Here is a 13,913-nt window from a genome sequence, read left to right as displayed (position 1 = left end):
ATCGAATGAACTGCAAACACTGGGCAGAGCTTAAGCCTGTACGTAGCATCGACGAGGTACGGGCGTTGGAAAAGAGCGAGCCTATTATTGTTATTGCTCTTTGGCCTCGGGCACGACTTCGGACCGAAAGTACTGCGTCGGGCGCTTCTCTTCCGGGAGGTTCATCGTGTCGAGGATGCGCTGCTGCTGCTTGAGCTTCTCAGCCTGCGCGGCGCGGCACACGACCCTAGGATGGCAGCCGCGTGAGAACGGCAAAGTGAGATCATGATGACGCACCACGACGCGCCGGCGACGCCGACAAACGAGTAGAGCGCATAGTCGCAGGCCGTCTTGATCTGCTTGGTGATGCGGAAGCGGTGGAAGCCGATGCCGGCGCCCGTCGCGATGCCCCACAGCAGCGCCGACCGGAAGCACGGCTCCGATCGAATGTCCGTCATACCGGTATAATCGGATGGCGTCGAGTTTTGCGTTGTGGCGGTGTCAAAACAACGTAAAACGCCATGCCCGCTCGGACGTTAAAATAGTTTAACGTCTTGTGGACGCGGTATTTGCTGCGATGGATCGTCTGCCGCCTTCATGCCCCGCCGACGGCCATGCCTTGACCTATTATGACACGTGCGTGCGGAGTGTGCAAGTGGCGAGCTCAGTTCTTATTTGTAGTTTGTTTTTATATTTACGTCGACTTCTTCGGGCGCTTGGCAGGGGCCGCCTACAGAGCGTTGGGACATTAGACCTTGGTCGTTGAATCCGATCCACATCATACCTTCTTGGGCGCAGGCTTGGTCGTGACCTTCTGGAAGCCCTTGGCAGGCGATGCATTGGCCTTGGCCGACGGCTTCTTGGCCTTGGCGTCTTCAACTTCGTCCTCATCCTCATCATCTTCTTCTTCGTCATCGCTGACGGGCGGCAGACCTTCGTAAAACTCTTCGCCAATGCCTTCGTCTGCGGCCTTGCGCTTCTTCGACGCGCCCTCGTCGTCGTCGTCGTCCGCGTCCGAGTCGACGATTTGGCGGTTGAAAAACTCAAACTTGTTGGCGTCAAAGTCGTCCTACCGCGTGGCATGAGCAAGCCGTGACAGCGCAAGCAAGATGCAACGTACATCGCCCTTGTCGGCCTCGGCGTCGTCCAAGAACTTGACCTCTTCCTTGAGGCGGAGGAACTTCTTGCCCTTCATGTGCTTTTCGATCTCGGACGGGATCTTGTTGAGGACGAGGCCCGTCACGTTGCAGTAGAGGCACTTGGGCTTGCGCCGGTGGCTCACAATGTACGGCTCGTACTGCGAAAAGTCAAAGCTGTACCACTCGGTCGCCTTCTTGTAGCGCTTCGAGTTGAGGTGCGCGGTGATGACGTCAACGCGCGGCGGCATCTCGTGGCCCGTTGCCGAGCACTTGACGCGCACGAGCTTGGCGTCGTTGGCGCCATCAATCGTCACGAGCTCCAGCGTCTCCGTCGTCTCCACGAGCGTCTTGACGTCGTCGGCCACCTCCATCGTTGTCATCTTGTCCCAAAGGCAGAGTGATTGGATGGACCGTTTCGGATAATGCTGCCGGATACGGATATATTGGTTTGGAGTGGCCGAGGATTTGGGCCAATCATCGACCGCCGCCAAGATCGCCACCCGTCGTGACTTCTTGACGTGGCATCGGGAGAGCCACGATTAGCGTTCTCGCGCTGCCTGTTACATCTTATTTCATCTCTGTTTCTGAGTGCGTCCCTGGGTGATATGGCCAGCGCCCGAGCTCCAATGCTGCTGATCCGAGCGCTCTTCGTTCGGTCTCGTGACCTTTTCTGCGCTCGCGTAGTCGAGACGTCGCATGAAGCGCTGCTGCAGCGCGATCTCGCTCTAGATGGGCTTTAGGGGCGGTTGATGTGCGCTCCAAGAAGTAGGAGTGCGTAGAAGCACTTTCCTCCGTCGTAGCGGCTGTCTAGCGTCGAGAATCCATTGGCGAATCTCTCGTCTCCAAGCCTGCACGGGTGATCAGGGATGATAAGGAAACCAATGGCGCGAGACTGACCGATACACAGCGCTGAGGAGATCTCTCTTCTGTTGGTACTCGGGTAGGGCTGAGCCCGCGAGTGCACGCTGCCTCTAGCATTGGCTGGCGCGTACGAGGTTCTAATGCGCAGAATACAAATGTCGTTTATATATTACGAGCTGGTGGCGTTAGTCGAGCGGGACCTTGCTCAGCGTGAGCACCGCGAGGCTCTCGCTGTAGTTGCCCTCGGCGACGCGGGCCTGGAGGACATTGGCTGCACCGATAAGGAGGTCGCTGCAATCGTCGTCAACGACCAGTGCGCTCTTCTTCATTCCGTCGAGCTCGACCAACTGCCCGCGGCTGTTGCGTACGAACGCGATGAAGTGGTGCTTGACATCGTCGCCATTGGCCGCCTGGTCCGTCTGGCCTTCGTTCGCGTGCGCCTTGTGGACGTCTTGGAACTCGCGCATCGTCTCGAGCGTGAGCGCGCGGTCCGCCGGCGTCTGCGCCTTGGTCGCGTCGTAGAACTTGGCCAGGATCGAGTTTTCGACCAGCTGCACCTTGTCGAGATTGTTCAGCACGGCGTGGATGCACGCGATGACGCCGCACGCGTAGTCGAGCTTGGGCGTCTGCTTCATGTAGTAGTCGGTCACCGCTTCCGGCGCGTCGGTCTCGAGCTTCTTGAGCGACTCGAAGGTCACAATGACGGCGGCGACGGGCCGCGGGACAAAGCCGAGGCAGTCCTCGTCGAGGCCAAAGACTTCGCTCACAAACCAGTCGCCGGGCAGGCCGAGCTCAAGGAGGTACTTGGTAAAGACCTCCGGGTTGCTTTCGAGCGGCGGCCAGTTGAACGCAGCGTCGGTCGCCATCGCTTTGCCGTGAGGAGGAAAAATGGAAAATGCAAAGTCGGATGATCCTGGATTCCGCGCCTCGAATATCATTGCATAGAAAGACCAAGATCGACGTATTATATTTCAAGCGTGGATGATGGTCTTCGTTCATATCCACCTTCGTGGTCGCTTCCTGTGACCTTGACGCAGCGATGATGCAGCATCAAGTTGGCGGAGAGCTCTCGGGCAGCACTGACTACGTTACGATGCTGCGGGCTGCGATCCTATCCGTCTACCTGCCTCTGCCACGTGACGGCCTCGGCAACGACTTGCGATCTTCCCGACACTAATTGCACACAACTTTTTTTACACGCGTCGGGGAGCGAACCGGCGGGTGGTCGACCAGAATCAAATGCGTACATCAAGGGAATCGTTGACCGCGTCAAAAGGGCGATGCCTGCGCAGAGGTCGAGGAGCTTGCGATCGGGTCGATGCGATTCTGTGCGCGGCGTGGCATCGAACGTGCGCGACTTCGGGGAAAAGTGGGTGTTTTTAGCACCTGCGTCATCCGGATAACATGGGGCAAGGTATACAAAGTTCAAGATACCGCAAAGCTGTGTAGTCGCCATTCATCGTTTTTCAAAGTCGGTAAGCTCGCGATGAACTCGGACAAGGCCTTCCAAGACGCGTCGCATGAGTACCTCCTCGCGCGCCAGCGCATGAACGAGAAGGTCAACCGCTGCAAGGAGATCGAGCTCAAGATGCAGCAGACGCTGCGCGAGATCCAGGCGGCCTACTCGGAGAACAATGGCGAGAGCCTCGCCAAGACGGTGGGCACGCTGCACCTCTCGATCCACGAGGTGGCCGGCGAGACCATCGAGAACGCGGTCGTCAAGGTCCACGTCGAGCCCGAGTCGATCCCGGACTTTGAGGAGCTCGACGAGTCCGCGGACGAGGTCAAGAACCAGGTCGCATGGACCGGCGAGTTCCCGGCCAACTTTGTCTTTGATGGCATTCAGTCCCGCGAAGCCGTCGTGCACATCACGGTCGGCGAAGACGACGAAGAGAAGGAGCCTATCAAGGTCATCACGTTCCCGATCGCGGCCTTGTTCCGTGACGACATGAAGAAGTGGTTCCACCTGGTCGACGAAGTCGTCGCTGCCGTCGAGGAGGCCGCTGTTGTTGAAGAGGTTGAAGCGGCCGAAGAAGTTGCTGCCGAGGAACCTGCGACCGCCGAAGCCACCGTACAAGTCGCCTCGGAGGACGAGCACGTCACGGAAGCCGGCGAGCCGTCGTCGGACAAGGTTGACGCCACCGATGCCGAGGCCACGGAAGAGGTTGCCGATGCTGAGGTTGCCGAGGAGGCTACGACCGAAGCTGGTGAGACGACGGAGAAGGAAACCACGAACGAAGAAGTGGTTGAAGAGGCCGCGGCCGGCGAGCAGGAAGCCAACGTCCAGGCTGCCTCGGAAGAGGTCGTCGCGGAAGAAGCCGCTGTCGTCGTTGAAGCTGCGGAGGAAGCTGCCGTTGTCGCTGCCGACGTCGCCGAAGAAGAAGCGTCGCCGTCGGAGGAAACCCACGAAGCTGCTGCCGACGTCGTCGAAGCCGTCGCGGTTGTCGAAGAGGTCGTCGTTGTTGAAGACACGTCGGCCCGCGTCCACGTCCACGCGTCGTTTGTCCTGTCGGAGATTGAGGCGCTCGCCCAAAAGGCGATCGCGCTCTCCAAGGAGAAGAACGAGATGGACATTGAGATCCGCATGTGCGACCAGGAGCTCTCGAGTGCTCGCATCCGCTACGAACGCCTCAAGGCGAGCCAGAAGGCCGCCTTGGGCTCGAGCGCGGCGACGATGAAGAACAAGCTGAGCATCCAGCGCGCGCCGCCCAAGCCCAAGTCGCTCTACGAGCGCGCGACGGCGGCGGTCGGCTCGACGTTCACGCCCCAGCGGCGATCGCTCGCATGGAGCGTCACCTTCTTCGTCGTTGTCTCGGCTTTCTTCCACACCAACGGCGACGAACTCATCATCTAAGCACAAGGAAACTATTGGAAGGAAGCAAGGGAAATATAGATTGTTTATATTGCTAGCGTCGTCAACTGTCCTGCTTCTTCTACACGACGTTGCTGCTGGGTTGCACGACCGCGGTCGGCGAGCCCGGGCGAAATGGGAGCTTGGGCAGCGTCGTGGGCTGGTACTCGGGGGGCGCGTCGCCCGAAAACGCGGGGTGCTATGACGAAGCACCTGCGTTGGTTCAAGCCTGAGATGGACGACGTCTTACATGATAGACGACGAAGAAGTTGAAGAAGGCGTTCAGGAAGAGCAAGACCGCGTCCAGAATCGTCAGCCAGTACCCGCCCATGGAGAGGGGCCAAATGGCAATGCTATTACATGATGATGACATGAGCTTTCTGTGGATCCACATCGAGTGCAGTATGTACAAGAGGAGGAAGATCGTGCGCGTCTTGTAGCCGTACATAAAGCCGAAGTTGTGACGCATGATCTCATCGAGGCGGTCCGTGCGGAGCTCAAACCCGAGCAAGAGAAATCCAAAGAGACTAGGACAGGCATGAGATACATAGGGAAGGCCAGCGTCCTTACATGATGTACGTGCTGGCAATAAAGGTCTGGAAGTCCGTCACGTGGCCTGCGACCCAGGACATGACACCGGCCGTGATGGTTCCGGCCGCGAGGATCACGTTGCCGAGCTGCATGACGCGCAAGATGGTCGACGAATTGGTCTGCTTGATGCTACGCATGGGCGTATGAGCACCAGCCTCGCCATCGACCACGTACGAGGAGCCCATTTCTTCCATGAGGTTCTCGTGGGGCGCCGGCGAATCCGCGACAGGAATCGCGATTTGGTTTGTTGGCGGCAGGCTCGTCGGCGGAATCGAGCCTCTCGCCGGCGAGGCAGCGACGACGGGGGTCGCCAGCGGGACCTATCGCATATAGATGCAGTCGCCACGTCTTGGTCGTCCTCGATGGCGCTACCGAGGTCGCAGGCTCGAAGGACGCGGCCTTCACTGACGGGTCCTCGAACGGGTTGCTCATGCTGCTGGTACCGTAGTAACTCGAGTGCGGAAATGAGCTCCTTCTTCGATATCGTGCAAGTCGCCGCCCCAACGTACGAGCTCTATTTTTATCGCCAAGATCCACGGCTCGCGTCGTTGATTGGTCAAATAGATGGTCTTTTGCTGCCATGGCGACGTTGGATTGGTCATAATTCCGATGATCCAAGATGTGATTGGGTAGTATTCTAGCGAGTGGGTTGGGACGAATTAGAAATATAAAATTCGACGCGTCAAAGATCGCGGCCACCTGAAACGTCAACTGCAAAGACGCCGGAAGACCACACGCCATGTTCCATGAAGATCAAGGAGCTTGCTGCAGCATGCAAGCAACGCATGCAGGAAGAGATCAAATGTATTACACGGAGGAGGAGAAGAGAAGGGAGCGACAACGAATCCATCGATAGTATGATCATCTACGCCATCACCGACCGCGACGAACAAAATGGGCCCGCGAGGATAACTTAGCAACAACCGCCCTTGTTGGCGTTGTTGGCGCCCGCTGCGCCAAAGCCCGACGGCGCGGCCGACCCCGTCATACCCACCTTGATGCCATGTGCCTAGGCAAACGCAAAATTCATGCAAGCGGCGTCCTTATAGCCGCTCTGTACCTCGTTGGTCACGTCGCAAATGCCAGCCTGGATGTTGGCATGGATCTTCTGCGCCGTCTTGATAAAGGCCTAAGCGATCAATGGGCGTGAGCTGCAGCATGCAGAGGAGCCCGTACGTCTTCGACGTTGGCGGCCGTCTTGGCCGAGGTTTCCAAGAAGATGAGGCCGTTTTCCTTGGCAAACTGCTCGCCTTCCTTGTAGCTCACCGCACGCCGGTGTTCCAAGTCGGACTTGTTGCCAATGAGCATGATGGCCATGTTCGAGTTGGAGTTCTGACGCGCCTCTTCGAGCCAGCGCGTGAGGTGGTTAAACGTCTCTCGGCGCGTAATGTCATAGACGAGGAGCGCGCCGGCCGCGCCGCGGTAATACGACCGCGTGATCGAGCGGAAGCTCTCTTGGCCGGCCGTGTCCCAGATCTGCAGTTTGATCTGCTTGTTGTCGATGCTGATCATGCGGGCCCCAAACTCGACGCCAATCGTCAGGTCATGCACGGGTTGGAAGCGCTTGTCCGTGAACTGCAGGAGGAGGCAGGACTTGCCGACGCCCGTGTCGCCAATGATGATGTACTTGAAGAGGTACGCGTACGACATCTAGTCAGGATCGCATGAGCAAACTCAAGGCCATGATGGCGTCTACCTTGGCCGCTGTGGAAGTTTTGGGTTGTATGGGAAATGAAGTATTCTGACTGTATCCGGATACGCGCGTCCCTGCGCGCAACCGACAACGGCGCGATCCAAGGACATATCGCCATGGTCCTGTCGTCCGCGCCCATAAAATCCCTCGCTTTAAGGTTGCCGTGTCGTTCGGTTGAAGAACAACCCGGTGTCGTATCCGGACAGATACGCTGGTCTCTTCTCTTGGTCGCTTGGTCCACCAGAGAGAAGCTACCCACGACGCTACATTTTATTTTCTGGTCGCCTTGCCAGATTTCAGATTTCCGAGTCTGGTCCAATCGCCCATCCAGAACAAGACTACGACGCGCACGGCCGCAATGTTGAAGCAACCGATCCCAGTCGTTGACGAAGCAGCTGCGAAAAAACCCAATTCCCCAAATTGCCGTCTTTTCCTTGAAATCACGGTAGCGCTTTGTACCTGGCCTGCTACGTCCAACCAGGCACGTGGCCCCGCTTCACGTTCTACAAGAGATACGAGGGCCTATAGCCAGCTCGCTTCAAGGCGTCGCGAACGGTCGACGGCGAGTGCTGTCTGGACTTGTATCCACCGGCAAGCACTGGAGAAAAGACGGTAAATTGCCAGCTTACACCGTGTTTTCATCCGGTTGTGCCGGATAAAGGAATGCATGTCTTTCTCGCCAGCTCGTCCACAGAGCGCATTTTGCCATCGACCTCCCAGCCATGTCGCTTGCCCGCGCCGTTCGCCTCGCCCGCGTACGAGCCTCTTGGCCACATGGCATCGAAGGCTCATGGAACATGGTAGCAGCCCTTGAAGCGCGCCTTCTCGACGTCCCCGCCGCCGGGTGCTAGCGCGGCCGACAACTCGTCTTTCTTCCAGATCCTCGGCATGGCCAGCGTCATCGGGTACTCTGTCTTGGCCCGCCACGAGCCTCATACTCATCACGCCCTATTGTAGTGGCGTCGCTTACGTCTACCGTGACCCGGATGTCCTTCCGCACGCCGTCAAGCAGTTCCTTCCCATCCAAGAGCCGCAGGGCAAGAGCATGACGCTCGAGGAGTACGAGGTGTGGCGCGCCAAGCAGGGCGTCCCCAGCGGCGCGACGGTCATCACATCGACGAAGAAGTACGCACCCTTGATCTCATGATGAGTCAAATGTCGATGGTTCTACCTAGGCAATCGGTCATTGACGACGAGCCGGTCGCGGCGGCAGCCGAAGACGTACCCGTCGTGGCCGCGGAGCCCGCCGTGAACCGCGAGTCGCTCCTCAAGGCGCTGGACGAGGCGCGTGAACAAGAGGCGAGCTTCCTCTCCGAGCTCAAGGCCAACCGCACCAAGCCCACGGACGAAGAGCGCGAGATGCTCCAGGTCTTCAAGTCGGAGAAGGCTCGTCTCAAGAAGCAGCTCAAGGCCTTCCCGCCGCAAAAGTAAGCAGTCGTTGCCGCTGCTAAACGTACAATCGTCTTGTGTGAACCTATCTCCTTGATGGTGCTCGAGCAACGTCCCAAGCCGGGGGGCCAAAGGCTGCTGTGCTTCTTGGGATGAGAATGCGAACGATACAGAGATGGTCCAAGTCCGTGCACTTCCATGCCTAGGTGGCTTCCATCGCCGTCAGTGACGCCGTTGTGAAGTAGCTTCCCCACGATCCCGACGTCGCTCTACACTCTTGAACCAGTGATTTGCCGAGACTGGCGCTCGCTGGGCCACGTCCTGAGCCTGCTACCAACGTCGCCGTCGTCTGCTGTTCCAACCTCTTGGAGCCCAATAAAGTGTCGGCCGCGCCAAGTTCACACTACTGCTCGTCGTGCTCGGCGACCTCCAATCCTCGACGATCTCGCGAGTCTCGGAAAGCTTTACGAAAGGCGATGACGCTTGAAAGCAAATTGTACCGAGCTTGACTTGTCCCAGAGCCGCCCAACGGCCTCCTTCAGCATGCAAGCCGACACCCTCTCCTTCATCTGACAATGACGGGGATTACAATGACGGATACTCTGTCGGCTTGGTCCAAGTGGCAATTTAGATAGAAGACGGCGCATAGGATAGCCTGAGAGAGGCCATGACGAAGATACAGAGTCGAGTGCAGTCCACCGACGAGCCGTGTGAGTGCGTCCGCGGTGCAAACACAAACAGCAGCGAGGGGAAGCCGTCTCCCGTGAAGCAGGCAGATGTATGGGGCTTCACACCGCAGCGGCAAAAAATGCTATTGAGCGTAGACGAGGCAGAAAACGTAGACGAGGCGGGATGAGCAATCTGGCGTGGCAAGAAGGCAACGCGGGAGCCAAGAAAACGTCCCGGTGCATTCCACGAAGAGAGCATAGCGCACGTGGTCCGAGTAGGAGACCTTGCGCCTTGCGCGGGCGTTCGTCCATGTGAATGCGGTCGTCGGTACGTCGAAGCAGTTCTACGCCCGTGTCCATGCGGCGATTACAGAGAGACAGTCGCTAGACTCGCTGATACGAACGTACTCGTTGACGGCGTCGGACGCACAGCCGTTCGCCAAAATGTGGACAGCCGCGACGACTTTTTGCAGAGTTGGAAGCCCAACACAACACTGCAATGAGTCACTCCAGTCTTGGCGTTGGGCTCAGCGCTACAGACATGTTCTACGAGAACACGCCGCCCGGCAACAGTGTCGTGGGCATCCATGAGCGCGCCTCTTGGACGGCACTGCGTCCTCTCGTCAAAATCAATGACGCCCAAAGACATGCCTCGGCTAGCTGCCTTGGCTCCAAGTACACTGCGTGCTAAATGCCAGAGTTGGACTCGCTGACGACGAGTAACTTTATCCGTTCTGGTCGGCGGCCATCGTAGCGCCTCGTTCCTCTGTCGCGACGTTGCACGGTCTGCTCACGGGTGCTGCGGACGTCATTGGCTCGAGCTGGCGGTGCTGCTACAAAGTGTCTTGTGTGTGCTCATACAGTAGCCCAATAGGTAGCCCTGGAATGCAACGCAGAGCTCATGTCGATATAGCAATACTGGCGATATGACAGTCGACGAGGGCGGGAGGTGCGCTGCATAAGATGGCACCTCGGGCCGAGGCGAGCAGCCGAATCGGCCGCAGTAGCCTTACGGCATCGCCCTGCGACCTGGTCCAAGGACGGCCACGACAACCGTCCTTGGACTCGGACTACGGCGCTCGACCCGCGAAACTCGTAAATAAGCATTGTGCTGACGTGGCTTTACAAGGGAAAGGATGTGGAAATGGTAAAAGCTCTGTCGATGCTTCTCCACCGCACTGGCTAGACTGTCTCTTCTAGGTTGTATTTTGCTGCTGTGTACGAGCAGTAAACAAGCAAAGATATCGATGCAGCCGCGTGGCGAGCGGCTCGAGAACATTACGACTGCGGAGCCGCCAAGCACCTGGCATACCAGAAGAGTAGTGTTATCGGAGCGCATGGCCAGATCAACAATCAGCACCTGTCGGCAGACGAAGATCCAGTGTGAAGTTGCAGGTCGATATGCGACTTTGGCAGAGGCACAAGGCCGATTGATGGCTGTGTCGCTCCACTTAAGGTCGACATCTCTCGGCTTCGAGCATTGCCACGCATCATTGCCCTCACATCATCATCTGAGCGCACCTATGTGATCGATATGCATGGAGCATACGGTGGCACCGTCCAACCATGCGTGCGACGACGACCGAGCGTGGACGGCGCTTCGACCTTGCCCACCCACGTGGACTGTCGAGGGCAACATCGAGACCTCCACGCACGTGCTCTTCGCCTCATTCGCGACAACTCTGCTCTGCGTTTCTAGTCGCTCTATAGTTTCTTGCATGACATCTTGTGCACAAGTGTACACGCTCGAATCCATTTCGCAACGAGCGCGATCTTTCGAGGTCATGGCGCACTGTGATTGGCGGTTGTGGAGAGCCGCGCGCGTTCGGATTGGCCGAGGTGTCCCGAATTTAAGCGAGCCATTGGTTGGTGCGCGTCTCATAGATTCGGCATGTGCCGAATACAGCCCCCGGCCACTGCAAGGTCGCAGCTTTGATTCTCCACCGCAGCAAGCAGAAGCACAAGTATGGACAGCCAAGCAGCCAGCACCAAGCCGAAGCGCAACCGCAACCACTGGAAGCGCAAGAACAAGTCCGCGACGGACGAAGCCACGCCCGCGGCCTCGCCCGCGCCGGCCAAGGTCCCGATGCCCAAGAAGCTCAAGGCCACGCCGGCTCCCGAGATCCTGCCGGCTTCGGAGGCCGTGGGCCCGCCGCCGGCGCCTGCCCGCGAAAGCACCGCCAAGTCCATCGTCCACTTGAGTGACGTCTCGTTCAAGTCGCTGAGCATCTCGAAGGAGTCGGCGCAAGCGCTCTCGGACGTCATGAAGTACGACAAGATGACCAAGGTCCAGAACGAGACGCTGCCGATCGTGATGCAAGGCAAGGATGTGCTCGCCAAGTCCAAGACGGGTACGGGCAAGACGATGGCGTTTCTCCTGCCGACGATCGAGACCCTCGCCAAGACGCCGCGCCATGGCAACGAGATCTTGGCGCTCATCCTCTCGCCGACGCGTGAATTGGCCTCGCAGATTGACGTCGAGGCGAAGAAGCTCACGACGTTCCACAAGAACATTCCGGTGGCCTGCATGGTCGGTGGCACGAGCATGTCCAAGGACCTTCGCAAGTTGCAGCAGCCCCAAGGGTTTGCCATCCTCGTAGCCACGCCCGGCCGCCTCCATGACCACATCAAGAACGACACGGGTGGGATGCAAGGCCGCTTGCGCCATGTCCAAGTGCTCGTCCTCGACGAGGCGGACCGCCTTCTCGACATGGGCTTCCGCGATGAAATCGAGCGCATCTTGTCGTATTTGCCGTCGGCGCGCCAGACGCTCCTCTTCTCGGCGACGCTGCCGTCGTCGCTCGAAGACATGAAGCGTCTCGCGCTCAAGAAGAACTACGAGTACGTTGATACGGTCGGCGAGGAAGACCAGACGAACGCGCAGGTCAACCAGTCGGTCATCGTGTGCACGCTGGAAGAGCACATCGTTGCGCTCGAGTCGCTCCTCCTCGAGCACATTGCGGCGTCGCCGGACGGGTACAAGATCATGGCCTTCTTCCCGACCGCGCGCGCGGCCGGCTACATGGCCGCTGTCTTTGAAAAGGCGGGCTTTCCGATCATCGAGATGCACTCGCGCAAGTCGCAGAGCCACCGCACCAAGGTGGCCGAGACCTTCCGGCAGCGCGACAACCTCATCATGTTCTCGTCCGACGTGTCGGCGCGTGGTGTCGACTACCCCGGCGTCAGCTTCATTGTGCAAGTGGGCTTGACGGACCGCGAGCAGTACATCCATCGCCTTGGCCGCACGGGTCGTGCCGGCCGCGACGGCGAAGGCATTCTTCTCCTCTCGGAGTTTGAGAAGCGATTCCTCAAGGACCTTGTCGATATGCCGATGACGACGCGGCCCGTGCCGCCGACGAGCGCGACGAGCCGCGTCGCGTCGGTCGTGCAGCGCTGCGCCGTAGACAAGGCGCTCACGCAGGCCGCCGAGCAGGCGTACCAGGCGTGGCTCGGCTACTACAACTCGAACTTGAAGCGCCTCGGCCTGACGAAGGACCGCCTCGTGAGCATGGCGGCCGAGTACAGCGTCGTCGTTGGTCTCGCCGAAGTGCCCGCGCTCCAGAAGAAGACGATTGGCAAGATGGGACTCCAGAACATGGGTCTGCGCGTCGCCGACTATGCGCCGCCCGCCCAGAACCGCGGCCAGAACCAGAACCGCGGTCCGAGCCAGGGCCCGCCCCGCAGCCAACAAGGCCCGCCCCGCAGCCAACCAGGCCAGGGCAACAAGGCGGCGGCGCACAAGCCGCAGGGCCACCTCAACCAGCCGCCGTCGCACAAGCGGCGGAACTAAACACGGTGGTCTCGACCCTCGACCGACCAACCGACAACTCGTTCCACTCGCATTACTATAAACTATCCTTGACCTAATGTATTTCGACGCCGTCGTTTGGTGAGGAGGCCGTGGCGTCATCCTCGTGGGCCTTATGACGACCGCTGGAACATGATGTCGGTCCGGAGCACGTACTTTTCACCGCGCTCGACGCGCTGGCCTTCGTGCTCGAGGCAGTGCTCGCCGTGGCCGTGCAGGAGCGCCTTGCCCGTGTCGGGACCGACGTCAAGAACGGGCGTCGGGCCCTCGTCCTTCGCTTTGCCCTTCCGCTTCTTCGACTTCTGGCTCGTCGTGCTCGTGTAGAAAAGCGTGTGGCCGCCGACCAAGTCCGAGTCCTTGTGGTCGTTGAGGTAGATGAGCAGCGTGTACTCGCTGCGCCAGCCCGTGACCGGGTCGAGAACGCTCTCATCGACGTGGCACCCGAAGGCTTGGCCCGGCTTGTACCGGTAAAAGCGCATCGCGGGGTTGCACCCGACGGCGTTGGTCATGTCGAAGGACGAGTCGGCAAGCAGCGGCGCGAGCCGCGCCCAGAGCTGGCCCGCGAGGTCCGTCGACTGGAAGAGGAGCCGGTCGTTGTCCCGAAAGGCGTACTCGCTGTTCGCCGCCTGCGTCACCCGGACGTACCCGAGCTTCTTGGAGAACGCGATTGCGTCTTGGCACTCGGCCTTGGTCAAGAGGTTGGCCAGGCTCTGGATCGACCCGTCGTAGAGCGACGTGAACGTTGGCAGCGCGAGGTACGCGGCCCGGTTTGCCTCGAGGAAGGAGGATGCGTACGAGGCCTTCTTCTCATGCTCGTAGGCAAAGGCGCCGGCGGGCGCGGGCGCGGCTGGCGCGGCCACGGGCGCTTCCTTGCTGCTGGCCTGCTTGCGCTTGGCCGCTTTCGGTGCCATTCTTCACTCCTGCATGTCGCACC

At 59.3% G+C, this 13,913-nt stretch overlaps 9 protein-coding genes across 9 annotated transcripts; 3 read left to right on the top strand and 6 right to left on the bottom strand.

Annotated features, from left to right (window-relative positions):
* Positions 1–61: 61 nt before the first annotated feature.
* On the bottom strand, positions 62–465 carry SPRG_02880 (hypothetical protein). Its single transcript, XM_012341467.1, has 2 exons — positions 277–465; positions 62–226 (listed from the first exon to the last, which is right to left on the bottom strand). The coding sequence occupies exons 1-2, from the start codon at positions 435–437 to the stop codon at positions 91–93; spliced, it is 297 nt and encodes a 98-aa protein (XP_012196857.1). The 5' UTR covers positions 438–465; the 3' UTR covers positions 62–90.
* A 163-nt stretch (positions 466–628) lies between these two features.
* SPRG_02879 (hypothetical protein) lies at positions 629–1,508 on the bottom strand. The gene is made up of 3 exons (XM_012341466.1): positions 1,100–1,508; positions 764–1,048; positions 629–709 (listed from the first exon to the last, which is right to left on the bottom strand). The coding sequence occupies exons 1-3, from the start codon at positions 1,496–1,498 to the stop codon at positions 674–676; spliced, it is 720 nt and encodes a 239-aa protein (XP_012196856.1). The 5' UTR covers positions 1,499–1,508; the 3' UTR covers positions 629–673.
* A 612-nt stretch (positions 1,509–2,120) lies between these two features.
* SPRG_02878 (hypothetical protein) lies at positions 2,121–2,870 on the bottom strand. Its single transcript, XM_012341465.1, has one exon. The coding sequence runs from the start codon at positions 2,843–2,845 to the stop codon at positions 2,165–2,167; it is 681 nt and encodes a 226-aa protein (XP_012196855.1). The 5' UTR covers positions 2,846–2,870; the 3' UTR covers positions 2,121–2,164.
* A 551-nt stretch (positions 2,871–3,421) lies between these two features.
* Positions 3,422–4,894, top strand: SPRG_02877 (hypothetical protein). The gene has a single exon (XM_012341464.1). The coding sequence runs from the start codon at positions 3,466–3,468 to the stop codon at positions 4,831–4,833; it is 1,368 nt and encodes a 455-aa protein (XP_012196854.1). The 5' UTR covers positions 3,422–3,465; the 3' UTR covers positions 4,834–4,894.
* On the bottom strand, positions 4,848–5,908 carry SPRG_02876 (hypothetical protein). Its single transcript, XM_012341463.1, has 6 exons — positions 5,794–5,908; positions 5,596–5,741; positions 5,401–5,550; positions 5,241–5,357; positions 5,081–5,183; positions 4,848–5,029 (listed from the first exon to the last, which is right to left on the bottom strand). Exons 1-6 carry the CDS (start codon positions 5,851–5,853, stop codon positions 4,913–4,915), a joined length of 693 nt encoding a protein of 230 aa, XP_012196853.1. The 5' UTR covers positions 5,854–5,908; the 3' UTR covers positions 4,848–4,912.
* Positions 5,909–6,205: 297 nt separating this feature from the next.
* On the bottom strand, positions 6,206–7,149 carry SPRG_02875 (Ras-like protein Rab-2-B). Its single transcript, XM_012341462.1, has 4 exons — positions 7,118–7,149; positions 6,598–7,071; positions 6,482–6,550; positions 6,206–6,430 (listed from the first exon to the last, which is right to left on the bottom strand). Exons 2-4 carry the CDS (start codon positions 7,069–7,071, stop codon positions 6,335–6,337), a joined length of 639 nt encoding a protein of 212 aa, XP_012196852.1. The 5' UTR covers positions 7,118–7,149; the 3' UTR covers positions 6,206–6,334.
* A 658-nt stretch (positions 7,150–7,807) lies between these two features.
* SPRG_02874 (hypothetical protein) lies at positions 7,808–8,589 on the top strand. The gene is made up of 4 exons (XM_012341461.1): positions 7,808–7,869; positions 7,922–8,019; positions 8,072–8,239; positions 8,290–8,589. Exons 1-4 carry the CDS (start codon positions 7,837–7,839, stop codon positions 8,543–8,545), a joined length of 555 nt encoding a protein of 184 aa, XP_012196851.1. The 5' UTR covers positions 7,808–7,836; the 3' UTR covers positions 8,546–8,589.
* A 2,511-nt stretch (positions 8,590–11,100) lies between these two features.
* On the top strand, positions 11,101–13,054 carry SPRG_02873 (hypothetical protein). The gene has a single exon (XM_012341460.1). The coding sequence runs from the start codon at positions 11,138–11,140 to the stop codon at positions 12,959–12,961; it is 1,824 nt and encodes a 607-aa protein (XP_012196850.1). The 5' UTR covers positions 11,101–11,137; the 3' UTR covers positions 12,962–13,054.
* SPRG_02872 (hypothetical protein) lies at positions 12,965–13,906 on the bottom strand. The gene has a single exon (XM_012341459.1). The coding sequence runs from the start codon at positions 13,888–13,890 to the stop codon at positions 13,093–13,095; it is 798 nt and encodes a 265-aa protein (XP_012196849.1). The 5' UTR covers positions 13,891–13,906; the 3' UTR covers positions 12,965–13,092.
* Positions 13,907–13,913: the final 7 nt, after the last annotated feature.

This window comes from Saprolegnia parasitica (assembly GCF_000151545.1).
Source record: "Saprolegnia parasitica CBS 223.65 unplaced genomic scaffold supercont2.7, whole genome shotgun sequence".
In the NCBI taxonomy this organism is placed as follows: Eukaryota; Oomycota; class Saprolegniomycetes; order Saprolegniales; family Saprolegniaceae; genus Saprolegnia; species Saprolegnia parasitica.
Note: the sequence above shows the minus strand (reverse complement) of the source record. Positions and strands in the feature narration are given on the sequence as shown.

Bases quoted from the DNA above. Each gene is read 5' to 3' on its own strand.
- SPRG_02880 (XM_012341467.1), bottom strand. From the start codon at position 437: ATGACGGACATTCGATCGGAGCCGTGCTTCCGGTCGGCGCTGCTGTGG. The intron at 227-276 runs GTGCGTCATCAT...CTGCCATCCTAG, and splicing joins GGCGTCGCCGGCGCGTCGTG to GGTCGTGTGCCGCGCCGCGC.
- SPRG_02872 (XM_012341459.1), bottom strand. From the start codon at position 13,890: ATGGCACCGAAAGCGGCCAAGCGCAAGCAGGCCAGCAGCAAGGAAGCG.
- SPRG_02879 (XM_012341466.1), bottom strand. From the start codon at position 1,498: ATGACAACGATGGAGGTGGCCGACGACGTCAAGACGCTCGTGGAGACG. The intron at 1,049-1,099 runs GTACGTTGCATC...GCCACGCGGTAG, and splicing joins CCGAGGCCGACAAGGGCGAT to GACGACTTTGACGCCAACAA. The intron at 710-763 runs GTATGATGTGGA...AACGCTCTGTAG, and splicing joins CCAAGCCTGCGCCCAAGAAG to GCGGCCCCTGCCAAGCGCCC.
- SPRG_02878 (XM_012341465.1), bottom strand. From the start codon at position 2,845: ATGGCGACCGACGCTGCGTTCAACTGGCCGCCGCTCGAAAGCAACCCG.
- SPRG_02875 (XM_012341462.1), bottom strand. From the start codon at position 7,071: ATGTCGTACGCGTACCTCTTCAAGTACATCATCATTGGCGACACGGGC. The intron at 6,551-6,597 runs GTACGGGCTCCT...TTGATCGCTTAG, and splicing joins CGGCCGCCAACGTCGAAGAC to GCCTTTATCAAGACGGCGCA. The intron at 6,431-6,481 runs GTACAGAGCGGC...GCGTTTGCCTAG, and splicing joins TTTGCGACGTGACCAACGAG to GCACATGGCATCAAGGTGGG.
- SPRG_02876 (XM_012341463.1), bottom strand. From the start codon at position 5,853: ATGAGCAACCCGTTCGAGGACCCGTCAGTGAAGGCCGCGTCCTTCGAG. The intron at 5,742-5,793 runs GTAGCGCCATCG...TATATGCGATAG, and splicing joins CCTTCGAGCCTGCGACCTCG to GTCCCGCTGGCGACCCCCGT. The intron at 5,358-5,400 runs GTAAGGACGCTG...TGCCTGTCCTAG, and splicing joins ATTGCCAGCACGTACATCAT to TCTCTTTGGATTTCTCTTGC.
- SPRG_02874 (XM_012341461.1), top strand. From the start codon at position 7,837: ATGTCGCTTGCCCGCGCCGTTCGCCTCGCCCGC. The intron at 8,020-8,071 runs GTACTCTGTCTT...GCCCTATTGTAG, and splicing joins GGCATGGCCAGCGTCATCGG to TGGCGTCGCTTACGTCTACC. The intron at 8,240-8,289 runs GTACGCACCCTT...GGTTCTACCTAG, and splicing joins GTCATCACATCGACGAAGAA to GCAATCGGTCATTGACGACG.
- SPRG_02877 (XM_012341464.1), top strand. From the start codon at position 3,466: ATGAACTCGGACAAGGCCTTCCAAGACGCGTCGCATGAGTACCTCCTC.
- SPRG_02873 (XM_012341460.1), top strand. From the start codon at position 11,138: ATGGACAGCCAAGCAGCCAGCACCAAGCCGAAGCGCAACCGCAACCAC.